The 27,469-nt window shown below is 39.9% G+C and overlaps 1 protein-coding gene across 1 annotated transcript in view; it reads right to left on the reverse strand.

The window, feature by feature from the left end:
- Nucleotides 1-217: 217 nt before the first annotated feature.
- Nucleotides 218-27,469, reverse strand: part of LOC149450763 (uridylate-specific endoribonuclease A-like) — a 42,314-nt gene continuing 15,062 nt past the window's right edge. Inside the window, exons 4-12 of the mRNA XM_089691391.1 lie at nt 24,503-24,685; nt 20,962-21,144; nt 18,416-18,598; nt 16,800-16,947; nt 14,148-14,347; nt 11,498-11,611; nt 7,597-7,703; nt 2,618-2,760; nt 218-1,022 (exon numbers count right to left, since the gene is read on the reverse strand). Coding sequence (XP_089547517.1) covers nt 911-1,022; nt 2,618-2,760; nt 7,597-7,703; nt 11,498-11,611; nt 14,148-14,347; nt 16,800-16,947; nt 18,416-18,598; nt 20,962-21,144; nt 24,503-24,685 — 1,373 coding nt within the window. The 3' untranslated portion in view covers nt 218-910. The remainder of the gene's footprint in view (nt 1,023-2,617; nt 2,761-7,596; nt 7,704-11,497; nt 11,612-14,147; nt 14,348-16,799; nt 16,948-18,415; nt 18,599-20,961; nt 21,145-24,502; nt 24,686-27,469) is intronic.

The following is a 27,469-nucleotide window of genomic DNA, read 5'->3' on the forward strand; positions in this document are numbered from 1 at the left end:
TGGAGGAAGGCAGGGAAGCAGGAGATAGCCGCTGTACGATGGTTTCTGTCCCGGGTAGCCAGAGCTCACCGCTCAGACGTCTTCACACCATTTCGCTCAGTCCACGTCCCCCCAAAATCATATATATTAGATATATGTTAGGATGGTGAAGAAGACATCAAACATCCAGAAAAGTTATCCCTGAAAGCACCATGAAATGAAAATGATATATACTTCATTATTTGTTTACATTCTTTATTTCACAAATAAACATCCAATACAATGTTGTAAACATTATAATCTGTTTACAGGGCGTGCTGGGCTTTAAAATAAGAAAGCCCAGCAACAGCTCTTCATTTTTTTTACTGTTTGTGCAGACTAAATGTCCATATGGTCGGGAGATAGCTACCCCCTCTAACACATTGAACTATGTGTGTGTGGTCTCATATTCCGGTCTGTTCACAGCACAGCCTATTCACAACATTGTAGTAAATTAATAAAAGTGTTAAACATAGAATATGTTCATAAAGTTCATATTAACATGATTAAAAAGAAATACTAATGTTTTTATCATAAACTGTATTTTTGTAGTCCTGGACATAAAAAAGAAAATATAGAAAAAAAACACATTCGCTTTAAAACAGGATTTTTAGCTCATCTCATGATAAAAGGAGCCCGTTCTGTTTGCTGACCTGTATTTGTAAAAAGGCCACACAAGGAAGGGCACAATGTTAATAACAAGTGGTAAGCTGACCTGTTTTATTGTCTGGTCTCTTTTCCTATACCAGACATTACACTAAATTATAGAAAGGTCGAGCCTTTTAAACATGGGTGCGTTCTCTGAAATTCTAGTCCATTTCACTAAATAGCCTGCTTGGAAAGTGTAGAGGAAACTGACGTTTTTTTAACAAGGCCTAGTGATGTCACTAGATTAAACCTCGGGGTAGGCTGTGGCGATGTACCGCTTGCCATTTCCATAGGTGTTCTTGGTCCATTCATATGTTTGAATGGACATTTCATGCCCATCCATAGAGATTCTACACCTGTAAATAAAAATATTGAGAGATAACTGGTATTTTGTTCAAAAATCAAGAATAAAATAGCTGTAAACCCTAACTGGATGACATTTATTTTGTTTAAGCACCCCATATCACACTATTGCCATTTTTTTTCTTATCCCCTTCCTGCTGCCGCCTCCTGGCCCTTTAGGAGCTTTTAAATGCCAGGAGGTGGAGGAGGTCATTTGAGTCATGTGACTGCTGTGATTAGCTATCACAGCATTCACATGATCGGAAAAATCCTGATCAATAGTATGCTTTGAGAGTTTGGTGGTGCCTGTCGGTGTCTGTGCTGGGAGTGCACACTAAGCACATTTATTGTGGGTTATTTATTTTGGGTCGCATATATGCGGCCTCTTGGTATTAAAGCCCACCTGCCAGGAGGCTGCATATATGCGCCATGTAGGCGGGAAGAGGCTAAATACAGTTTACACCTTAATTGCATTTTTTTTGCATCTCAGTGCTACTGATTTCCTCCAGCCTCTTTCAGCTATTTCCTGTCTACATGCACCTGCTCCAGCGTTGGCTGCAAATTATTGATCACGACTAGGGATGAACTTGGGTTTGTTTCAAATACGTTTGGCTGAACCTGAGCAGAAGCTGTCAGTGCCAGCCTAGATAGTTGCAGCTGGGGCATTCCCTACCCTGCAGCTGCACATATACACAGAGGCAAGGATGCTCATGATATCATGGATCTAATATGGCCACATGTCCATATGGCCATATTAGGTCAATTTCTGTATTTGGGCAATGACGAGTCACATGAGATGTGGACCTAATGGAGAATTCATCTCAGAGTACCCTATTAGGCCTCACCCATCCAATTCCACGGCTTTATGAATTACCTCCATTCTGTGTAGATAATAAATGACTGGTAACAAACTCTGTGATGGCTATAGATGGTATAATTATTTAAAAGATTTGACATGTGTCTAACACATACTCAGAAAATTAATTAGGTAAACAGTGCACAGCAGCTGGATGTCATAGAACTCTGGCAATTACACAGGGAGAGCTGTGTTCTCCCTATGCAATGTTCAGAATTAAGCTATCATTTTGACAGGTATTATTGTAGCTATCATTTAAATAATTACTGTGATGAGCAAATAATAAAAAATTTTGAACCATAATTAGTTGTATTAACTGCCTCTTAGGACTTTTTTGTTGCTGATTTTTTTATTGTTTGTATGCAAACTTTTTAAATTTGTGTTTATAACACCAAATTTAACAAAATGCTATGTACTAGAAATATAATTGTATTGCCTTTATAATGACAAATCACAGAATACCATTTGTAGTTAAACCTAATTCTTTTAATTAATTGCTTCATCCCCTTACCTTAGCTATCTACTTTTTAAATTTGTGTTTTATAATGCCAAATTGCATAAGGTGATGGGAGCAATTTGGCATCCTCACCCTGGGAGTCAGAGGACCGTGTTCTCAGCACTGATGGTCATTCTTTAAAATGTTTTGAATACTTGTCATGAAGGTTGATGTACAAGCTTATTCATGGTTGGCAATTGAAGCAAATTGAACAAGGTAAATTATGCAGACAAGCAGAGTAACATTGTTAAACGTACTTTTTTCCAGGACGAGCAATGAAGCACAAGCTATACATCGCAAAGTCAAATTCAGGGCTTGATCCAATGAACTGCGAGCCGACCTCTTTTAAGTAACCATCCCAATGAAACTGCTTACCCAGCACATCAGGATAGCTTGTCCACTAGAAAAGTAGAAAATATGTAAAATATATTAAAAATCTCTTTTAGAAATGAACGGTCATGTTTATGATGCGGCAAAATGAACAGAGACAAAGCTAAATCATGTGCTTTCATTTTAAACAGTTTTAAACAGTGTCTGCCTACCATTATCAAGTCATCACCAAATCAAGACACATACACTGCCAGTATTTTAATATTCTACTCTTTAATGTCAAAGTCTGTTCGGTATGAAGCTAGTGGAGATCACTATAGAAACACTAGTTTGCGTATTTTCAAAAATGTTAGCGTTACTTATGTTTTGTACTTGGTATTTAGTATCTATTCCAGCCTTTCCCAACCTTTTCAACACAAAGGAACCCTTGAAATAACTTTCTGATCTTAGGGAACCCCTAAAAATTACTATATCTACAATTCATGATACATTAGCATGATGTGGTCATTGGGAAGAACTCTCCATTTACAGATGTCTAAAAAGATCAATGGTGTCAGTGGGAACTTATCTTATAGGCAGAAATTGCACATTGCTTAAGGAACCCCAGCAACCTCTGATGGAACCCCAGGGTTCCACAGAACCCTGGTTGAGAAACCCTGGTCTATTCATTCACCTGTGCACTAACTTTTGTTCACTGGCTCCCATTTGAAATCTGCTTACTTTCAAGGAATAGAGAGATCTTATTTTGGTATCATCTGTGCATTTTTAGTTCTAGATAATGTGGAACACACAGAGCAGTCTTCTTTTCTTTGAGGAGCGTTTGGTGAAATTTTTACTATATATGGAAATATATATTTATTAATTTCTTTTTGCTGTATATTACTTTATTGTATTTCTTCTTGCCTACTCTTAGTGTGATTACGGGTTGATAATATCTCTTTTTTCCACCTATGCATTATATGCTGCCATTTGTGATTTTCCTGTTGGGGTGCAGTTGGTCCCTTCCACAACTCCTGGGGCAGACACCCTGTAGTTGTCACCATCTGGAACTATTACAATAATTTTTAAACAAATGTTCAATCGGATCTGTAGGCTTTGGTCTTATTACTAAATTATAGGGGTTTGAGCAGGACTTACCCCTTTTAAGGGGTGGGGGGAGGGGGGTTGTTCAATCATTATTACTATTCTTAAATTTTGAAACATTGTTTTTTAGCTTGCAGACAAAATGTCAGTGGCATCTACTGCTGATGAAGTGAATGAATGTTCATGAAACGTGTAGAGTTCCATGATGCAGTCTGTACTGTATATTCAAGTGGAATTTTTTGAAAATTCAACATGAATGTCTTTGACCAAGATTTGCAAATACAGTTAGAAACTGTCTGTAGTGGATAAGCTTGTATATTTACAGATTGTTTGATATGAATAATAATAATGTATTTATCTATGTTGTTTGTGTTTTTGGTGTACCTCTGAAAAATCCCATGGGCACTTGGAATAGTTTATTTGAACTATATTCATAGAGATGTGAGGTACATCACTTCATGTACTAAATCACTATATGTACACTGTAGCAGCAGTGTATACGTCAGTGATCTTCAGTGATTTCCGGCTTGCAGAGGAATTGGCCAATCGGCCAGATTATGTAAAAATATCCATACCCGGAATTCACCTTTAACTTATTTAATTGTATATTCTTTATTTAATAAAATTGTTCAGGTTTTACAACAAATATGTAACATCAATGTGCACAGTATCAGAAAATGAAATACCTGTGAAATTAATGAATAATAAAGATCAAATGTGTCTCTAAAATAGTTAATCTATAAATCAGCAAAAAGTCAGGGGATGTAGAAACTAAAACGTATGCTCTCCTTTCTTATTCCAAAATATGTTAACTGGGAGAAGAAAAATAGAAAAAAAACCCAAAGGAAAAAGGGGGAATGTAAGGTAGGCAGTAAGGAACAGGAAATTAGTGAACAACCAAAATGTCAATTGTGCTAAATTACTCACTAGTTTCGAGTAATGCTTTTCCTCCATCAGAGTACTTAAAGGCATTCCAAAGGAATCATGTTTTGTTGTAATTTTCATTTAGATTGTGTGAGGAAAGGACTAGGTCCTCCATGTTGTTAATATTTTCAACTTTGAATACCCACAGTGACAGAGTGGGTGGATTTTTCAACTTCAAGGAAATATAAGACTTAACGGCACTGATTAAATGTCGAAGGGCTGATTTTTTGTAAATTTTAATTGGTATACCACATACTGAATTTTAAACCATGATCATAATAAATGAAATATGTAGAAACTCACTATACATTCCCTTTAATGATTCCCCTTGGTTCCCATGTTCACTTCTGCTAACTCCCAGCAAACACATATGCACCCCTGAAAAAATAGAATTTTATCCATTTGCATTTACCTTTACCGCCTGCTGTCATTCACATTATAATATATATTTGCAGAGTGAATATTCCTGAATGACCATGATAAATGCAGACAAATGTAGTTAGATTTGACTTCTTTAATAAAATATGGCTGCAAGTGTATTTCACTATATGACCCATATATGACGCATATGACTTTCCTCAGAAACAGTTTTGTATCACTTTGCATTTTGAACAGTAAATAATCAGTCATCTTGACAAATCTTTGATCAGAGGGGTTACAATAACTGGTTGGTAGGGGTCATAGTTAGTGACCTCTTCTCAGCCCTTGCATCTGGCCAGGGAAGTTCTCCTATGACAATGAAAGCTGTGAATTTAACTCAATTTTCCCATTCAAACAACCACATCTGAAGTGTCAACAAGGTGATATGTTGGTGGCTAATAATTAAATTGTATCGCAGTCCTTCATGACAAAATCTAATTGTTGTGTTTGCTCTGCTGCTGTTCTCTGGGTCTCAGGGACAGCTTGTCATACAGGGAATACTAAGTATGTTAAACCACATGACACATTGCTGGCCTGAAAGGGATATTAGCATCTCATCATTGCTTCCAAAGCCTCATTTTGTATGCCTGAATTGAATCCATTTTATATTGTTTGTGTATCTAAATTGAACTAAAGGAAAAGTTAAGGTCTCGTCCACGGCAACCAGTTTGTGATAGGGAGGGCGTATGTGTGTTTGTAGAGTTCCATTTTATTATAATGGTTTTGTATAGTTGTGTGCATATTATTTGCAGTGTATTGTTCTTCAAATGCAGAGCTGCCAGTGGTTTGGTGTGTCTCTGTCATTTGTTTTGAAATGTGGAGTTGCAGTACTAAATGCGGCATTGGCAGCTAGATAGCTACACTAAGTGTTGATAGTCCTATTGCAAGGGATTAAATGGTTCCCTTTTGCTGGGACCTGCAGATTTTAATTGTGGAAATCTTGGTATTGAGATGCAGATGTGTGTGTTGTAGCACCAGACATAGTCATCATTGACCATACTTGACTGAAGGAGGCTGGGACAAGTGCAACAATCAAAGGAAAGAGTAAACTGAGCCTGAAGGAGTATGGCCACCCACCCTGAAAAGGAACAAAGGGTTAGGCAAGTGAAGTTAAAAGAGCTACATGCTTGTGAGAAATTACTAATTAGTCATACAACCAATGTGTAAATGGCAGGAGATGGAACTGAAAGTTATACTTGGGTCACTCAATTGAGAGCAACAGCTTGCTGTTAGTTAAAGGAAACCTACATGAAGGAAAGTATGGGGGCTGCCAATGTAGACCTCCTTGAGAAAATGCTACTTGCTGGGCTTTCTGTGGTTTTACTAATTTCTCAGACATTGACACAGAACAAGCATACAGATTACGAAAGCCAAAGCAAAGTCAGAGCTCCTGACCTGCATACTTGTTCAGTAGTTAGTGATTTAAAAAGTAGTGAATCCACTGGATCACCATGACAGGAAACCGGTATTCTCCGATGGAGAGGTCAGCAATGGCAGCATAGTATCTTAGTACCTGTTTCTTTTGATTATGAGGATTGGTATAACCGACACTCATCTTCCTGAATAATAAACTTATAGTTTGGGAAGATGAGTGCCGGCCATACTAATCCTCATTATTCAGTTACATATGTGCTGGGAAGACACACAGAGCCAGATCACCAACATTCAACCTCCGTGGGAATTATCTCTGGGCATAGCACCTACATGTTCATGGATGTTTCTTTTCAGTCAGGGATGGTTGATTCAGCTGTATACCAAATGCTTATAGCATTTGGTGATCTTTTGACAAGTGTTCAGAAACTGGTGAGGAGCTATACAAAGCTCTGGAAAAATATGCAGAAATCAGCTAATTGTGAAAACCATCAAAACACCTAAAAAGATTCTAATATCTGCTTGCTTACCAACCCCGTTATTGGAATGGGGGCTGGTATTACTAAGCCCAAGAGTTTGTGAATGACTGTTATCTATGGAATACCGTAAGTGTAATTTTATTGGTTGTCTGAAAATGAGTGACTACCAATTGCTGACATGTGTAGGTCAGATCAAGTTATTATCAGGGGCGGACTGACCATTTGGAAACTCGGGCACTGCCCGAGGGCCCAGGGTCAGTAGGGGGCCCCATGAGATGCCCCTGGTACCTTTTTCATAGGCTTTTTTGAGTTTGGGCAAGGACACAGGGGGCCCATGATCCCCTATTGCCCAAGGGCCCCATGAGTTATCAGTCCACCCCTGGTTATTATTTAACTGTGCAGTGAGCAGTTAACATGCTGCTTGGCTAGGTGTTAACTGAATAGACTTGCTTAATATAGTCCTCTTTTCCCCAGCTTTCCTACAGCCTCCCACAGTGGTCAATAGCCCAGAGCAGAACTCCTACCACAACACTTCAAATTAAAATGAAAGCCTTAAAAATGGATGGCTGCCATAGTCCAAAATCTGAGAACTGACCGAAAAAGATTTATGCACTTAGGAAGAAACTTACCGGTCCATCAAAGTTGTGGCTGAAATAATTCAACAGTCCTTTCTTCTCTAAATGATAAAACCTGATCCAACTATGGAATCCAGACACTTTGCCTTTCTTTACTTCACCTAAGAAACAGCACAGTAAAAATTGATTAAAGAGTACACAATAAGTGTTAAAGAAAGGATATATTTTTGAAAACTCCTGAGCTTTAGTGAAACTCAGGAGTAACTCTGAATGTGTTATGAATTCGGAAAGGGTAGCTGATCTCCATGGATCTCACTTGAGATGAAAGTTAATTTACCTAACATATAGTTTAAGCACAATGGGGTGATGTCTAAGTAAAGGACTTTTTTGCTGTGCTATGCTACAAAATATGTTAACTGGCAAACACATTATATATTGTACTTTTTAGGTCAGTATAAGTTCTTATTAAAGCCTAAGTTGAGGTAAAAACATTGAAAAAAAAAATCAGCTAAAAGGATGTTACTTACATTTAATGCAAAGTGTCCTTTGTACTGGCTGTCATAGTGGAAATCCAAAGTCCTCTTCCCCCTCCCTTAACCTGTAGCAGAATTCTTCCTGTGCTAATAGAGCTGAGAGATATGTGAGAGGCACTCATCAAGAGTGCTGACTATGCCTTATCTTTCTGCCCTGTCCTCCATTCACAGAAGCTGCAATATAGCTTCTATGAAAGAAAGGAGCTCTATGAATAGAGGAGGCAAACCTTTCTATGAACGGAGGCGGGGGTGCAGAGGATGTAAATAGTCAGTACTCTTGTTGTGTGCCTGTCACAGGTCTATCGCTGATATTATCAGGGGGCAGAAGTTATCGGATTTCCATTAAGACAGCACAAGGGATACTTGGCATTAAAGTGTTACTAAATCCATGATCCTGCATTCACTTTTTCTGGTCTCCCACAGTACACACAACATGGAAATGGAATTATTTTGGTAAATATAAACTGCTAAATGCCTTTTCTCGTCAGCAGTATATAGCAGTCTTGTGACTTCTATCAGTGTCCAGTCGAGCACTGGTTAAAGCTTGTAGGAGAAGTTTTGATTCTGCTCTAGGAGGATGCAAAACCCCTGACTCTCTGTCTGAACAGTACTGATTGGCCCTGTGCTGATCACATGCACTTCCCAAGGAAAAAAAAAACCTCTCTAGCAATACACACTAAACTGAGCATGTGTAGAATGGCTACGGTTCAGTCTGTCTTATCAGGAGATAAGACGTGGACATTTGAACCAAGACAAGAGGAGGAGCAGAGAAGTCAAGATCAAACTGCCTTTTTACACAATGCAGAGGATTAACCCCTTAGGTTCCAGTGAATATAACAAGCATGCTTTACTGCATATACAGACTGGTTTTACTGTTGTGGGTTTAGTAACACTTTAAAGTATAAAGCATTTTTTTCCATAGATTTTAGAGTAAAGAGGGGTTAGAACCCTTCCTTATTCTTTCCAAAATGGAAAAAATGTGGCCTTTTGTTCTGCTTTAGGTTTATTTATTCATTTTTTATTTAAACTTGCTTTTTGGAGAATGATTCTGGGTTCCACTATACCATCTTTCTAGCTCAAGGGACCTAGGAGTAGCAGCTCACCTGTCCACATTAGGGGCAGTTTTTTTGCACACAATCTCCACGCACTTGAACTGTGGAAGACATTGGTACTGAATTTGCTCTAGGTTAGTGTTTTGAGAGATGTTCCCTTTTTTCACAGACTTGCTAGCAATGTTCTGCTTCTATTTAAGGTGTCCTTTTATAAAACAGAGATCAGTGGCGATCCTAAGGAACCGCAAATGAAACAGAGATATTTTACCATTGCTTAGTAAACGGTGTTTGACTGATCTCTTACTGTAATTGCACGAGATAATAGTAACAGCAGCCGTTTTCCAGCGTTTGTAGATTGCTTCTCCCATCATTCGGAGAACTGATCTACACCAGTTCATAAAAAGGCATTCAGAGGAGAACTGTCTTCTCCGAGAATGGCAGAGAACTGAGCAGCTGTCATTTACTGCTGCATGATAAAAGGACACCTAAATGTAGTATAGTGAGACATCTAGTGGCAACATTCAGAACTTACACCAGGGGATCTGTTTTGATAGGAATAAGGGATGTCATATACCTAGAAAACTAGGAGGCTAGCAAATGGCAGTCTCCATAATTAGCTCATGACATTATAATTCTCTCACTTTAACCACTTCATCTCCGGACACTTTTACCTCCTTCCTGTCCAGTCCAATTTTCAGCTTTCAGTGCTATCACACTTTGAATGACAATTGTGTGGTCATGCAACAATGTACCCATATGAATTTTTTAGCATTTTTTGGAGACAGATAAAACTTTATTTTGGTGGTATTTATTCACCACTGGGATTTTTATTTTTTTTTGCTATATAAATGAGAATGTCTAAAAATTATGAAAAAAGGATTTTTTTCTTATAAAATTTTGCAAATAAATAATCTTTCTTCATAAATTTATTCAGTTATATTTTTAGTAAAAAAAAAATAACCAAAATCTACAAACAACATACTGTCACTGTAGCAGTACAGTGTCACCATAGTGACACTGTACTACATGTGGGGGGTGATGAAGATTTTTTTTTTTTTACACTGATTGCTTTTACACCCATAAAGGCTGTAAAAGAAATAATTTCTCCTTCTCTCTGGCTGCATTCTTGCAGCCATTGAGAAATACTTTGAGAGCTGTGATTGGTCACAGCTTGTCACATGGTACAAGGCTGTTGTGAATAGCCTTGTACCATGTGACCTCTGTGAACATTCACAGATTTCATTAGGAGTAAGCAATGATGTCAGAAGTGACATCTTGCTTACTACTATTCATGTGATTACTGATTGGCCAATCAGTGATCACATGATCGGGACCTCACACAGAGGTCCTGTACAGCGATCGGTGTTCCGCTGTGTCCTCCAGACACAGCAGGCACTGGATCGTGGTGCCGCGCGCTCCCAGGGAGCGTGCACAGGCTGTAAATGTGGGCGCCGTTTATGAATGGCAACCCGCTCCTGCACTGCTCCTGTCCGGCCGTTTATGTACATGGGCCGAGCGGGAAGTGGTTAAACACTAACACCAAAAAGTACCAGTACTGTGCTATGATGCCAAAGCTAAAAACTTCTGATCCAATTTTTTCTGACTCTATCTTCTAAAATAAAGTATGAAGAAATGAACGGATGAATATTAACCCCTTCGCGCCAGGGCCTCCCAGCGCTTTAAGAGGTTTCTGATGCCGGGAGGCGGGGTTTAGGGTCATGTGACCGCTGTGATTGGCTGTTACGGTAGTCACATGATCGGAAAGGTCTCGATCTCAAGGATGCAGACATGTGCTGGGAGCGCGCAGGGCGCATGCTCTCAGCACGTGTTTGTTTACAAGTGGTACGCAAATATGCAGCCACTTGGAATCAAGGCCCAGCCACTGAGAGGCCACATATTTGCGAGCGCTCAGTGTGAAGAGGTTAAAATGAATTAAATAGCATTTTTGGTTTGTGGTGCTCAGATGCAGCGGAGTTCCTTATTAAGGAGGTAGTTGGGGAGGGGGTAAAATACATGGCTCCATTGGATGTTTTTACCACACCCTCCGATCGCAAGTGTAATCATAGTCAAAGTGTGTCTCTGTCAGATCACCAGGTAAAAATAAAGGGAAAAAAGCCTGAATTAAAAAAAAAAAGCCACCACATCTAAGGACTGGCAAGCTGCAATATGTTACATTTTTGGCACTTGGGTTTGGATTTGCTTTAATACATGTGGCTTTAATCAACCAAAACTGAACAGCATAGAAAAGGTGTGATTAGACTCATATTGCAAAAATGATAAAGCTTTTCCTATTTGATTGCATGATATTCTATGGTGGAGTCTTTGTTGGAAGATGGATGTCAGACAACTGTAACAAATGTCAATACGCACCCACAAACACGTGCTCAAATCCACTTGAGTCTGTTTCTCCAGAGGACCTGGAATAAAGTCCAAACCACATCTTCTGCAGGTCATCAGCAAACTCCTCTTCTGACATGTATAGGCCTGTGTGGATGATAGTCAATGTTCTCAGTCATTTGACTGCTTTATGCAGATACTGTCATTTTATATAATACAGTTCAATCTAAGCTGCCACAGGTGCAGCAACATGAATGTATTGCAATGTAGACAAAGACAACACAGGTTCTTTATTTTGTGTGTTGTCATTGTCAAGCAAGCACCATTTAATATCAATGGCTAATCTCTGTATATGCATTGCTCTGTATTATTATTATTAATATTATTATTATTCAGGATTTATATAGCGCCAATAGTTTGCTCAGTGCTTTACAATATAAGGGAGAAAATACAGCAACAATACAGTTCAATACAAGAGGGATAGGAGGGCTCTGCTCCTTGGAGCTTACAATCTAAGAGGGAGGGGCTGGTAGTACAAAAGGTAATAACTGTGGGGGATGGACTGGTAGGAGGAATAGAAGATTTGGTTATTAGCTGAAGGCGGGATAGGCTTCCCTGAAGAGATAGGTTTTCAGAGATCGCCTAAAAGTGGGCAGAGTAGGCGATAGTCTGATAGATTGGGGTAGTGAGTTCCAGAGGATGGGGGAGGCTCTGGAGAAGTCCTGTAGACGAGCATGGGAGGAGGAGACAAGGGAGCTAGAGAGCAGGAGGTCGTGCGAGGAGTGGAGACTACGGTTTGGGTGATATTTGGAGACATGATTGGTGATGTAATTTGGGGCAGAGTTATAAATTGTTTTATATGTTATTGTTAATGTTTTGAATTTTATGTGTTGGGCAATCAGAAGCCAGTGGAGGGATTGGCAGAGAGGGATGGCAGATATGGAACAGTTGGTAAGGTGGATGAGCTTGGCATTAATAAAAAAGTGCATAGCCGTTGTTCTGGTGAATCTGCATGTACATTTATTCTCAAAATCGAATGTTATTTTGGCCATGTTCTCTTCTGAACAAATGTTCTTATATTATGGGCAGTAGGGACATACAGCCACTAAATGGAGCTGAGGCGCATGACAAATACTTTTTAACAACCCTTGCCTTTATCTATTTAACAGCATTTGTAACAATGTGTACAATGTAACAATTCTAGAGACTGGAATAGGGAAATAGCAAGTAATTGTAATAAAATAGCAAATAAATATATTTATGGTAAGCCAGCTGTAGGGCATGTTCACAGCAAAGGCATTGGGCTGTGCTGGACTAATCTCTATCATGGCAGTTCACACCACCACGTTACAATGGTATGTGCTGGAAAAAAAGTAAAACATACACTACTTTTTTCATGTGCAGCATGGCGCAACACAATCCACCACTATGGTCAATAGAACTGAATGAACTGCTACTGTGTTACATTTGAATAAACTTCTAATAACAAAAAGAAAAGGTTACAGTGCAATGCACTGTTTACGGTACGTCTATACCACTACCATTGCAGTTCATGGGTGTGTGCCATCCACTAAACCAGTGATCTCCAAATTGTGGCCCAGGGGCCGGATATGGCCCTTTGCTTGCCTTTATCTGGCCTTTGGAGCACTATTCCACCAACTGACACCAATGATGGGGCACCATTCCTCTTACTGATACCATCAATTGGGCACTATTCATCTCATTGATATTAACAGTGGGACACTATTCTTCCCAATAAAACCAATGATGCCGGGGCATTTTCTTCTCCCACTGGCCACTGTCCAGCCCTCCTAAAGCCTGAAGGTCAGTAAACTGGCCCCTTGCTTGGAAAACTTGGAGAGCCTGCACAAACAGACCTACAGCCCAATTTTAATGTATTCCAATTCCAGCCACAATTGTATTCCTGTGTTGGGGTTGCATTCAAAATGGATTGCACTGCAACACACTGCACAGAGTGGCAAACATTGACATGTGATGTATTAGGCCACTTTCACACTGTAGCAAAAACATGACAAAAACACATGCGTTTTTGATGCATTCTTACCACGTTTGCGGATTGTTTCTTTTACAGGACATGTGACTCAAAAAACACACCAAAAACGTAACGCAAGTGCATTTTTGATGAGATATTCACCCTCTTTATTAGTCCTATCAATTGTGATCACCAGGACAGAAAGTGACAGGAAATCAAACATTTTTCAGTTGTCACTGGAAGAGGAGATGAGGGGAAATCTTTCAGTGGGGACACCACCTGGAATATGAAAATTCACTTTCTATATTTAATTAAATTCCTCTGTTGTGTCTTAATCAAGGATATTAATATTTCCCTACACTAACCAAAACTAGTTATGGCCGTAAATATAATTAAAGGAAAACCTTTGCTGAGAAGAAAAAAAAAATAAAGGCTACCATTGCTGTCCACGTTCTGAAAATCCTGGTTGCCTTTCAGTATGATCTATCTTCTGCTTTACCTCTGACAATACATTTAGAGCCACTGACCTGGAACAAGGTAATAATGTAATAAATAAAGTCAGAACTCCTGATCACCATGCTTTTCCAGGTCAGTGATAAGGGAAAGAAGTAGAGTCATTAGATTTTGATGACAGCCAGGAAATTTGCATTTTCTCTTAGTATAGCACCTCAGCTGTGTGATGCATCTTACCTTTCTGATTGCAAAAGTTATAAAGTTCGTTCATAGGTTTTGTCTTCATCACTTCCTGCAAGAAATGTTGCTGCTCTTTAACCTCCTCTGGGCTGAAGGTTTCATCTATCCCCGTCTTCCTGTCATAATTGTCCATCAGTTTTATGAATGCGGCATAGGTTGGTTTTTCAAACAAGGCTTCATTCACATACTTGTACAACCTGCAGAAAGAGAGCACAGAAAGTTTTCAGCCAGAGACCATAGATCTGTTATCTCAATGATATCCAACATGCTGGAAAATGTATGCAATGATGATTAGTGCCCATCTTGTAAGCACCCAAACTGTCACAAAAATGGTTCTCAGCTATGGATACACTACATCAGGAAGAAAATACCTTTTTAAATGACCTTTTAGTTACATGCATTTTTGCCACATCAAGTGTTTTTCTGCCAAAACTCTCCTCTCCTGAACACGATTCTTCTGCATTCAGGAGAGGAGCATTTTACTGCCTCTAACACTTCTGCTATTAATCCCTGGTAAAAGCCTGTGTGCATGAACACACTGGGGGTTGTTTACTAAAACTGCATGGTGCAAAATCTGGTGCAGCTCTGCATAGAAACCAATCAGCTTCAAGTTTTTATTGTCAAAGCTTAACTGAACAAGCTGAAGTTAGAAGCTGATTATCTACCATGTACAGCTGCTCCAGATTCTGAGTGCTCCAGTTTTAGTAAATCTCCCCTATAGGATTTCATTTAGGTGCGTTCAGGGGCTTAGGCAAAAAATGCCAAAAGTCCCAAAAATGTCAGTTTATGAGCAGCAGTGTGCATAAGCCTTAAGACTTGCATGTGGCGATTGTGGTATAAAAATTCAATGGTTTACTGACTGCACTCTGCATTACTTACTACTGACCCCTGCACTCTGTGATACCTACTACTGACCTCTAAACTCTGCATTACTACTGACCTCTGAACTCTGTGTTACTTACTCCTGCCCCTGAACTATGTATTACATACTGCTGATCTATGACCTCTGCATTACTTACTGCTGACCCCTGCGCTCTGTATTTAACAAAAGTGTTATATCACAATAAACTTTCTTCCAACCGTTAAAAATAAAAGCATTTGTTCTATTCAAACACTACTATAAGAAAAAAGTAGCATTAAAAAAACATCTAGGGGCTTAAACAATAGTTTTTTTTAGCACAAATCCTTCACTTTCTGTGTTAATCATTGAGTGCTCAGTGTATGTTCTTATTACTAACTGTTCCTTGTTTGAACGGACTGTCCCTGTTCCGGAACTAAATCAGTCTGTTCCTCTTTCCCCCTCAGTTGCCCCTTTCTTTGTTCCGATTTATAGACCACTACCAAATAAATGTACTATTTAATTTTAAAAAGTCTGCTACACATAACCTTTCATCCATCCACTATATTATTGCAAAAAAGACAGGTATACCAATGAAGTTGAGTGGTTCACCACAGGTTTCACTGCAAAGTACCCGGGTGCAGGGCCGATCATACCACTAGGCAAACTGAGCAGGCACCTAGGGCATACTGCTGCTTAGGGGTGCAGCCATGGCCTCTGGTTTCTCTACTCTACACCATGGCTGGATCTAGGGGGGTGCTGGGGTTGTCTAGTACAATCCACACCTCTACCTGGTTTCCCACCTGTAAGTTCGGGAGGGAAAGCTTACAGGCTAGGGGAACTGTACACAATGAAAGGATGGGGAGGAAGGGGTAACAATCATTTGTTTTTGTTGAGGTTTTTGCAGGAGAGGAGATGGGAGTTATTTGTGCTGGGAAGGGTAATAGGGATGATGGGGGGAAATTTGTGCTAGGAGAAGGAATTGGGGGATATGTACTAGGAGTAGGTTTTATTTGGGGGGGAGGTGTTAGCTAGAGGAGGGGGGATTGAAGGAAGAGGATTGGTACTCGAAGTGAGGATTGGGGCAATTTGTGCTAGGAGAGGGGATTTGGGGGATTTGTGCTGGGTGGGGGATTGGGGAAGATGATTTGTGTTAGGAGGGGGGATTGGAGGGGATTTGTGCTAAAAGGGGAGACTTGGGGGGTGCTAGGAAGGGGGGGAATTTGTGGGAATTGGGGGGGAATTTGTGCTAGGATAGGGGATTGGGGGGAAATTGTGCTAGAAGGGGGGTTAGGGTGGAAAATTTAAGGCTGATGAGGATGTGTGCTAGGAGAGGTGAAGTAGAACTATAAGTGAAGTCTTATGTTTTTTTTTTGGGGGGGGGGGAAGTGCATGCAGCTGGTCTTGCCTAGGGCGTAAAATAATCTAGCACTGGCCCTGCCAATCCAGCTTGTTGCACTTCAGTGAAGCAGCCGGAGAAGAAAATAAACCACCACACTTCGGACTGCAGCAACTTTTCTTGTTTATTGAAAACAGCAGCAGGGGGTCACCTCCATTTTATTCCATTTATTATTTTGAAAATTCAGTGTAAATGAAAAGTAACGGTAAGAAAAACACTTGTAGGTTTAACAAATACGTTTTCATTGTTAATTCTTCATGATCTGCATAACTGGAGGCACGGCAGGGGTGCTAAAAGGTGTCTCAATCCGGTCTCAGAAATATAAGAGGTATGCTAAAGAAAGTGCCGTAAGGTTAATTGTCTATAAAAATCTCATTTAGAAAGTAATGATCATTTATTTTGAGTAACTTACGGTTCATCACAGAGGTCTTCTCTAGTCGTATCTTTCTCTACCATTTCCTGTTTGTTCAATATGATATCTGAATCCTCTGCTTTGTTACTGTCTGATTGATACAACTTTTCTGATATTGCCTTTATCTCTTCACTACTGATGTCAGCATCTAGAAAAACAGGGCAGAAGTTCAAAATGGCTGGTTTGACACTAGCAGTCCCAAAGTCCTCTTGTAAGCCTTTGAAATATATGTAAAATAAGGGTTGCCATGCATGTCAAATAGACTCAAGTGATGCAATAGAAATCTAGCCAAAACCTTTTTACTTTAGTTTCTAATAGAATATAAAATTCTTAGACATATGCAGGCCCGGACTGGGACAATAAAATAGGCCTGTGCATTTTGCAGGAAAGAAAGAAAGAAAGAAAGAGAAAGAAAGAAAGAAAGAACAAAAGATAAAGAAAGAAACAGGAGACAGAGAGAGAAAGAAAGAGAGAACTATAAAAAGGGGGGCCAGCCATGTGAGGAGCATACTGGAGCCCATGGCATGCAAAAGATGAGGGGTGGCCGGGTGGCACATAGAGGAACCAAGAAATGCACTGTCTGGTTCATCTATGTGCCACCCGGCTGCCCCTCCTATCCAGATGGCCCTGGATCACCAAGCAAATGCCTGGTGTGCCCTATGGCCAGTCCAGGCCTGGACATATAATAAAGCTTATATTGTCATCTGAGTTTAAAGTGGAGCTGTAGGCAAAATTTTTATTTTCATTTTGGATAAAATATGGTAGAATTATAATCCCTGTTAGTTTATTTTTTGCGATCCGTGTCCCATTGGGGAGATTTACCATCACTTCCTGTCCATAGCTAAAACAGGAAGTGATAAAATCTATGCAAATTAAATGAATTCTTTGGGGACCCCTAGGTCACCAGAACTATGTGTCTCCATTGGGAAATTTCTTTTCATATCCTGTTCCAAGCAGGACCAATACCTGGACCAGGAACAGTATGTAGACAGATGTTTTAACTACTACTGCAATTTATGTAAACATGTTTTTATTGATGTGACCTTGTTGGAGCCTTAATGACTAAGGTGACACCTATTGCCAGAACAGGAATCGATGGTAAATTTCCTAAATGTGAAAATGCACTGCAATAGAAACTTCACTGGGGTTCTAAACACTCTCAACACATCAATACAATTAATAAACAAAAGTTTTATAAATGACTACTTTTAGGTAAACCAGGAGCCAGGCCATGGACAGATGATACATTTGCATAGTAAGCATTACAGTTCCTATAGTAATTCTATGTGAACGTTTACGGCCACGGTGACTCAAAATCAAGCCCCTCTTTCAGGCTGCCTTGCCAACCCTGACTTTCCCCTTCCCATCTGTGACTTTTTTTCTAATCTGCAGCCATCCATCTGACAGTCTGTGTAATGTAAACAGAGGTTGTGAGAGGAGTTCATGTGTATACATGGCTGGTATGATAAAGTATCTGGAGGAATCCAATATGGCGGCACACACAGTGCTCTAACAATGCTATGCAGAGCTCTCGAAGAAGGAAATTTAGGACACCATATTACCACCCAACACCTAACATGTAGAGAAGCCTTTGAGTCTCTGGTGACAGAAAATACCTCTTTGGGGACTGCTTTCAAAACTGCTTGCTGCTTTGTTCTTCTTGCCATTACTGCTGGTATCTCCACTGCATAGTTTACCAAAGTCAGTACAGCAGTTGTTGTATTTAGCACACTTTTTATTGCAGTGGCATGTATTTTTCTTGTTATATTTTTCACCACATCTTCCCTGACAAGAGGTATCTGTATGGAGTAAAAAAAAGTTGTATTTAGGCATGAATCACCAATGCCAAATTTGTTCTGAAAATGCCAGTTGTCTGACTGCAACACTTTCAGAGTCCGAGGTCCTCTTGTAAGCCCTTGAAACATATGTAAAAAAAGGGTGGCCATACATGTAAAATAGAATCAAGTGATGCAATAGAAATCTAGACAAAACTTTTTTACAATAGTTTCTAATAGGATAGAAAATTCTTAGACATATGCAGGCCTGGACTGGGACAAAAAAATAGGCCTGGGCATTTATTTTGGAGGAAAGAAAGAAAGAAAGAAAGAGAAAGAAAGAAAGATAGAAAGAAAGAGAGGGAGAGAGAAAGAAAGAAAGAAAGAAAGAAAGAAAGAAAGAAAGAGAGAAAGAAAGAGAGAAAGAAAGAAAGAAAGAGAGAAAGAGAGAAAGAAAGAGAAAGAAAGAAAGAAAGAAAGAAAGAAAGAAAGAAAGAAAGAAAGAAAGAAAGAAAGAAAGAAAGAGAGAGAGAAAGAAAGAGAAAGAAAGAAAGAAAGAAAGAAAGAAAGAAAGAAAGAAAGAAAGAAAGGGAGAGAGAAATAAAGAAAGAAAGAAAGAAAGAAAGAAGAAAAACAGGAGATAGAGAGAGAAAGAAGGCGAGAGAGAGAGAGAGAGAGAGAGAGAGAGAGACAGAGAGAGAGAGAGAGAGGAAAGAAAGAAAGAAAGAAAGAAAGAAAGAAATGAAACAGGAGACAGAGAAAGAGAGAGAAAGAAAGTGAAAGGGAAAGAAGGAGAAATCGAAGGAAAGAAAGAAAAAGAGAGAAAGAAAGAAGAAGAGAAAGAAAGAAGAGGGTGGAGAGAAGACGCAATGCTGGTGGGGAGTGTGGGGACACAGGACACAGGAGGAGAGGGCGGGTGGAGGAGGAGTATAACCACCTTTCTCTCTCCTCTCCCATCTGTGGTGGGCGGGGAACTGTCAGCACTGGGGACAGAATATGCTGACAGATGCTCTGCAGCTCTTCAGGAAGGGGGGAACCTGGCGGCAGTGCTGCAGGAGATGAGAGGGGGGCTGGCCGCGTGAGGAACATACAGGAGCTCACAGCATGCAGGAGATGGATAGGAGGGGCAGCCAGGTGGCACGTAGAGGAACTGAGAAATGCACGGGCCAGTTCAACTATGTGCTGCCCTGCTCCCCCTCTTATGCAGGCGGCCCTGGCTCACCAAGCAAATGCCTGGTGTGTCTTAAGGCCATATTGTCATCGGAGTTTAAAGTGGCACTGTAGGCAAAATTTTTATTTTCATTTTGGATAAAATATGGGAGAATTATAATCCCTGTTAGTTTATTTTTTGCCATCTGTGGCCCATTGCGGAGATTTACCATCACTTCCTGTCCATAGCTAAAACAGGAAGTGATAAAATCTATGAAAATTAAATGAATTCTTTTGGAACCCCTAGGTCACCAGAACTATGTGTCTCCATTGGGAAATTTCTCCTCTATTACTTTTCTGGGACAACCCACATTTTGGGGTTCCTTTTACTTTCACTTTCAGTGATAGTGGTAAACAGGACAAATAGAGAGGGTGACTCTCCCTAACAGGGACACAGACAGCAATAAAACCTGACAGGTGTTCTAATCCCTCTCCACTCTGTCCAAAAGCTTTAGATATACTTTAATGAGATTTCTTTTCATATCCTGTTCCAAGCAGGACCAACCCCTGGACCAGGAACAGTATGTAGAAAGATGTTTTAACTACTACTGCAATTTATGTAAACATGTTTTTATTGCTGTGACCTTGTTGGAGCCTTAATGACTAAGGTGACACCTATTGCCAGAACAGGAATCGATGGTAAATTTCCTAAATGTGAAAACACACTGCAATAGAAACTTGACTGGGGTTCTAAACACTCTCAACACATCAATACAAATTATAAAAAAAGTTTTATAAATGACTACTTTTAGGTAAACCAGAAGCCAGGCCATGGACAGATGACCTAATACATTTGCATAGTAAGCATTACAGTTCCTATAGTAATTCTATGTGAACGTTTACAGCCACAGTGACTCAAAATCAAGCCCCTCTTTCAGGCTGTCCTGCCAACCCTGACTTCCCCCTTCCCATCTGTGACACTGCAACTTTTTAATTTAATCTTTTTTTCTAATCTGTAGCCATCCATCTGACAGTCTGTGTAAACAGAGGTTGTGAGAGGAGTGCATGTGTATACAGGGCTGATATGATAAAGTATCTGGAGGAATCCAATATGGCGGCACACACAGTGCTCTAACAATGCTATGCAGAGTTCTCGAAGAAGGAAATTTAGAACATCATATTGCCACCCACTACCTAACATGTAGAGAAGCCTTTGAGTCTCTGGTGACAGAAAATACCTCTTTGGGGACTGCTTTCAAAACTGCTTCCTGCTATGTTCTCCTTGCCATTGCTGCTGGTATCTCCACTGCATAGTTTACCATAGTCAGTACAGCAGTTGTTGAATTTAGCACACTTTTTATTGCAGTGGCATGTATTTTTCTTGTTATATTTTTCACCACATCTTCCCTGACAAGAGGTATCTGTATGGAGTACAAAAAGATGTATTTAGGCATGAATCACCAATGCCAAATTTGTTCTGAAAATGCCAGTTGTCTGACTGCAACACTTTCAGAGCCCAAGGTCCTCTTGTAAGCCCTTGAAATATATGTAAAACAAGGGTGGCCATACATGTAAAATAGAGTCAAGTGATACAATAGAAATCTAGACAAAACCTTTTTACTTTAGTTTCTAATAGAATATAAAATTCTTAGACATATGCAGGCCTTGACTGGGACAAAAAATAGACCTGAGCATTTTGGAGGAAAAAAAGAGAGAAAGAAAGAGAGAAAGAGAAGAAAGAAAGAAAGAAAGAAAGAAAGGAGAGAGAGAGAGAGAGAGAGAGAGAGAGAGAGAGAGAGAGAGAGAAAGAAGGCGAGAGAGAGAGAGAGAGAGAGAGAGAGAAAAGAAAGAGAATAAGAGAGAAAGAAAGATGAAGAGAAAGAAAGAAAGAAAGAAACAGGAGACAGAGAAAGAGAGAGAAAGAAAGCGAAAAGGAACGAAGGAGAAAGCGAAGGAAAGAAAGAAAAAGAGAGAAAGAAAGAAGAGGGTGGAGAGAAGACGCAATGCTGTTGGGGAGTGTGGGGAAGGCGAGAGAGAGAGGGAGGGAGAGAGAGAGAGAGAACGAAAAAGAAAAGAGAGAAACAGGAGGCAGATCGATAGAGAGAGGAAAGAATGAAAGAAAGAAAGAAAGAAAGAAAGAAAGAAAGAAACAGGAGACAAAGAAAGAGAGAGAAAGAAAGCGAAAAGGAAAGAAGGAGAAAGCGAAGGAAAGAAAGAAAAAGAGAGAAAGAAGAAGAGAAAGAAAGAAGAGGGTGGAGAGAAGACGCAATGCTGGTGGGGAGTGTGGGGAAGGCGAGAAAGAGAGGGAGAGAGAGAGAATGAAAAAGAAAAGAGAGAAACAGGAGGCAGATCGAGAGAGAGAGAAGGAAAGAAAGAAAGAAAGAAAGAAAGGAAAGAGAGAGAAAGAAAGCGAAAGGGAAAGAAGGAGAAAGCGAAGGAAAGAAAGAAAAAGAGAGAAAGAAAGAATAAGAAAAAGAAAGAAGAGGGTGGAGAGAAGACTCAATGCTGGTGGGGAGTGTGGGGAAGGCGAGAGAGAGAGAGAGAGAGAGAGAGAGAGAGAGAGAGAGAGAGAGAACGAAAAAGAAAAGAGAGAAACAGAAGGCAGAGAGAGAAAGAAAGAAAGAAAGAAAGTAAGAAAGAGAAAGAAAGAAAGAAAGAAAGAAAGAAAGAAAGAAAGGAAAAGGGAGAAAGAAAGAAGGGGGTGGAGAGAAGACACAAGACTGGTGGGGAGTGTGTGTGTGTGAGTGGGGGGGGCAGATACAGGAGGAGAGGGCGGGTGGAGGAGGAGTAGAACCAGCTTTCTCTCTTCACTCCCTTCTGTGGTGGGTGGGGAACTGTCAGCACTGGGGACAGAATATGCTGACACATGCTGCTCCACAGCTCTTCAGGGAGGGGGGAACCTGGTGGAAGCACTGCAGGAGATGAGAGGGGGCCGGCCACATGAGGAGCATACAGGAGCCCACGGCATGCAGGAGATGGATAGGAGGGGCGGCCGGGTGGCACATAGAGGAACTGAGAAATGCACAGTCCGGTTCATCTACAGTATCTCACAGAAGTGAGTACACCCTTCACATTTTTGGAAATATTTTATATCTTTTCATGTGACAACACTGAAGAAATGACTCTTTGATACAATGTAAAGTAGTGAGTGTACAGCTTGTATAACAGTGTAAATTTGCTGTCCCCTCAAAATGACTCAACACACCATTAATGTCTAAACTGCTGGCAACAAAATTGAGTACACTCCTAAGTGAAAATGTCCAAATTGGTGACAATTAGCCATTTTCCCTCCCCGATTTCATGAAACTCATTAGTGTTACAAGGTCTCAGGTGTGAACGGGGAGAAGATGTGTTAAATTTGGTGTTATCGCTCTCCCTCCCTCATACTGGTCACTGGAAGTTTAATATGGCACCTCATGGCAAAGAACTCTCCGAGGATCTGAAAAAAAGAATTGTTGCTCTACATAAGTAGCAAAGTGTAATTTCGTCAGTGTCGTCACATGAAAAGATATAATAAAATATTTACAAAAATGTGAGGGGTGTACTCACTTCTGTGAGATACTGTATGTGCCGCCCGACTCCCCCTCCTATCCAGGTGGCCCCGGCTCACCAATCAAATGCCCTATGTGCCCTATGGTCAGTCCAGGCCTGGGCATATAATAAACCTTATATTGTCATCTGAGTTTAAAGTGGAACTGTAATCAAATTTTTTATTTTCATTTTGGATAAAATATGGGAGAATTATAATCCCTGTTAGTTTATTTTTTTGCGATCTGTGTCCCATTGGGGAGATTTACCATCACTTCCTGTCCTATAGCTAAACCAGGAAGTGATAAAATCTCTGCAAAATAAAGGAATTCCTTGGGGACCCCCAGGTCACCAGAACTATGTCTGCATTGGGAAATTTCTCCTCTATTACTTTTCTGGGACAACCCACATTTTGGGGTTCCTTTTACTTTCACTCTCAGTGATAGTGGTAAACAGGACAAATAGAGAGGGTGACTCTCCCTAACAGGGACACAGACAGCAATAAAACCTGACAGGTGTTCTAATCCCTCTCCACTCTGTCCAAAAGCTTTAGATATACTTTAATGAGATTTCTTTTCATATCCTGTTCCAATCAGGACCAACCCCTGGACCAGGAACAGTATGTAGGCAGATGTTTAAACTACTACTGCAATTTACGTAAACATGTTTTTATTGCTGTGACCTTGTTGGAGCCTTAATGACTAAGGTGACACCTATTGCCAGAACAGGAATCGATGGTAAATTTCCTAAATGTGAACTGCAATAGAAACTGCACTGCACATCAATACAAATAATAAAAAAAAGTTTTGCAAACTTCTACTTTTAGGTAAACCAGGAGCCAGGCCATGGACAGATGACATAATACATTTGCATAGCAGTACAGTTCCTATAGTAATTCTATGTAAACGTTTATGGCCACGGTGACTCAAAATAAAGCCCCTCTTTCAGGCTGCCTTGCCAACCCTGAGTTCCCCCTTCCCATCTGTGACACTGCAACTTTTTAAATTAATATTTTTTTTTTCTAATCTGTAGCCATCCATCTGACAGTCTGTGTAAACAGAGGTTGTGAGAGGAGTGCATGTGTATACAGGGCTGATATGATAAAGTATCTGGAGGAATCCAATATGGTGGCACGCACAGTGCTCTAACAATGCTATGCAGAGCTCTAAAAGGAGGAAATTTAGGACACCATATTGCCACCCACTACCTAACATGTAGAGAAGCCTTTGAGTCTCTGGTGACAGAAAATACCTCTTTGGGGACTGCTTTCAAAACTGCTTGCTACTTTGTTCTCCTTGCCAGTGCTGCTGGTATCTCCACTGCATAGTTCATCATAGTCAGTACAGCAGTTGTTGAATTTAGAACACTTTTTATTGCAGTGGCATGTATTTTTCTTGTTATATTTTTCACCACATCTTCCCTGACAAGAGGTATCTGTATGGAGTAAAAAAAGTTGTATTTAGGCATGAATCGCCAATGCCAAACTTGTTCTGAAAAGGCCAGTTGTTTGGCTGCAACACTTTCAGAACCACTGACCCACTACAACATGTATTTAGTGATGTAGGTAGTAATCCTAATTTGCATATATATTTTGGGTTATTGACTCTAAAACCCATAGGCTTAACATTACAGACAGGCAACTGGCCTATAAATAAGAGGAGTTCAGTAATGGCAGACTACATATTTTGTCATTATAGGTGTCCTTTAACTATTCCCCATTTTATGTCATGTAAGTTTTATTTTCAATATATCTTTATTGAAAAAAAGGTAAAATAACAGGTATTGCATATCCCGTATAAAGTCATTTTGTTTACAGAGAAAATATCTGTCTTTATTGCCTTCTCTTCACAATTTGTTAAATGACAATCCCCAGCATGATACACAGTTCTGGAGATACATTAATAACCTCCTCTTCTCCCTTTGAGAGCTAGCAACTGCCACTTTGCACAGTTTGTGGATGGCACTGACAGCTCAGGTCCCCAATAGCTATTTGAAACCATGAAAATTGAGAAATTAAAGTGGTTGTAAAGGCTGAAGGTTTTTTACCTTTATGCATAGAACATGCAGCATCCCCCTTAATACTTAACTGAGCCCCCTCTCGATCCAGCTATTTGCACGGAGCATCAGCTCTCCTGGGACTCCCCCTTCTCATTGACTGAGACAGCAGCGGGTGCCATTGGCTCCTGAAACTGTCAATCACAGCCAGTGAGCCAATGAGCAGAGAGTGGGCAGTGGCTGAACCATGATCTCTGTGTGTGAAAGGACAAGCTGCTTGCTATGGGTGCATTACGCAGGACGGGGTGGTCAGGAGCACTGGTGAGGGACCCGAGAAGAGGATCAAGGCTGCTCTGTACAAAACCATTGCACAGAACAGGTAAGTATAATATGTTATAAAAAACAAAAAAAAAACAAAAACAAACAAACAAACAAACAAACCTTTAATATCACTTTAAGACTTTAGCCTGTGGATGAACACTGCCACCTTCAGGCTGAAGTGGGATCTGAAGTGCCTTACATTTAATAGTGTAATTTGAGATATACAATTAAATTATTAAAAAAAATTAATTTTAAAAATTATTTAAAATAATAGTAACTAAATTGTAATAATAAACAAATATAAATATAATTTAAGCAATAAGCACACTGATGAGGTACTGTAACCTACTCTAGATAAATATCAACCACAATAGAAAGATTAAAAAATATATTGTGGGAGAGTTTATTAATATAAAGAATCACTGATATCTGAATCCTATTTACAGTATATGCACAAAGGAGATCCATGGGGTATCTACTGTTGTTGGAACAAGGACATATATTATATATGTGCATGGTCATATTGTACTGGGAGTGGGCATCAAATATTGATATAAAAATAGAGAATGAGTACCGGCATAATCTACCTACTTGACATACACTAATTCGGAGTCAGTAGTTTGGCTATTGAATATAAGGATGCTCATATACACTGGAAGCAAGTTAAAAAATGTTGATACTGATATAGTATTGTAAAGGTAACAGATGCATACTGATGGTACTAAATCTGGCCAGGATATCTAGGCATCATTGACCTATGATCATGTAAGGGTTAACTATTCTGTTTATATAGGTTTTACCACTGCTTTGTTGATAACATCTTCATTCTTTTTTATGTCTGCGCTTTTTGCTTGTTCTGCCTGCTGGTAGCTACTCTGAAGCAGCAGACTTTTAAAATAGTGGCTATCAATTGTATTACCAGTACATTGTTGCATTTCTAGATTTTTAGTGATGGTCTGGCTATTTGTTTACAACTGTTTTACACCATTCAGCCTCTCCATATTCTTTTTTTAAGGTATTGATACAATTTTAGTGCAGAAATGGCAACATGATAGTCCACATATAAATTATAATAAGACACCAAGTTCAAAAAAATCTCTCCCTTTCACCTTTTAAGGTCAGATATGGTTTTCTTATAAAACTAGAATAAAGAAGTGTTGTCTAACAAGCTTGGAGTAGTGATCCTGCAACCGCAACATTTACCATTAAAGTTGATTAGATCATTTATTGCACACAAAAATATTCAACACTTTGCTGACAGTACTACAGCGATTTGTGTTGACAATACATACCTCCCAGCTGGACCTTATTTGGAGGGACAGATCATCTTTTGCAACTAAATCAATTCTATCCCTCCTTCCTCTTAAGTTTGATCACTTTGTAGTCTTAGTTTAAAACTCCATAAATACACGTTTTATTTATCTGAAGTACAAGCCAAAGTACTAGGTGTCATTCTGGACCCCAATCTGTCTTTCCAGCCCCAGATCCAATTGCTGACAAATTCATGCAGACTCACCTCCGCAACATCTCCAAAATACTCACGTTCCTAACTCCTGAAACCACAAAGCAACTCATTCACTTCCTTATCATATCACGACTTGACTACTGCAACTCCCTCTTCGCCGGCCTACCCCAACACAAGCTATCCCCGCTTCAGTCTATCCTGAATTCTGCGGCCAGACTCATCCATCTCACCAACCGCTCCGTATCCGCCTCCCCCCTCTGCCAATCCCTCCACTGGCTTCCGATTGCCCAACACATAAAATTCTAAATACGTACAAAGCTATCCATAACACTGCCCCAAACTACATCACCGACCTGATATCCATCTACCACCCAAAACGCACTCTTTGCTCCTCACAAGACCTCCTACTCTCCAGTTCCCTGGTCTCCTCCTCCCAT

This window comes from Staurois parvus, unplaced genomic scaffold, assembly GCF_062004578.1.
Source record: "Staurois parvus isolate SC_StPar_1 unplaced genomic scaffold, SC_StPar_1.0 ptg000562l, whole genome shotgun sequence".
In the NCBI taxonomy this organism is placed as follows: Eukaryota; Metazoa; Chordata; class Amphibia; order Anura; family Ranidae; genus Staurois; species Staurois parvus.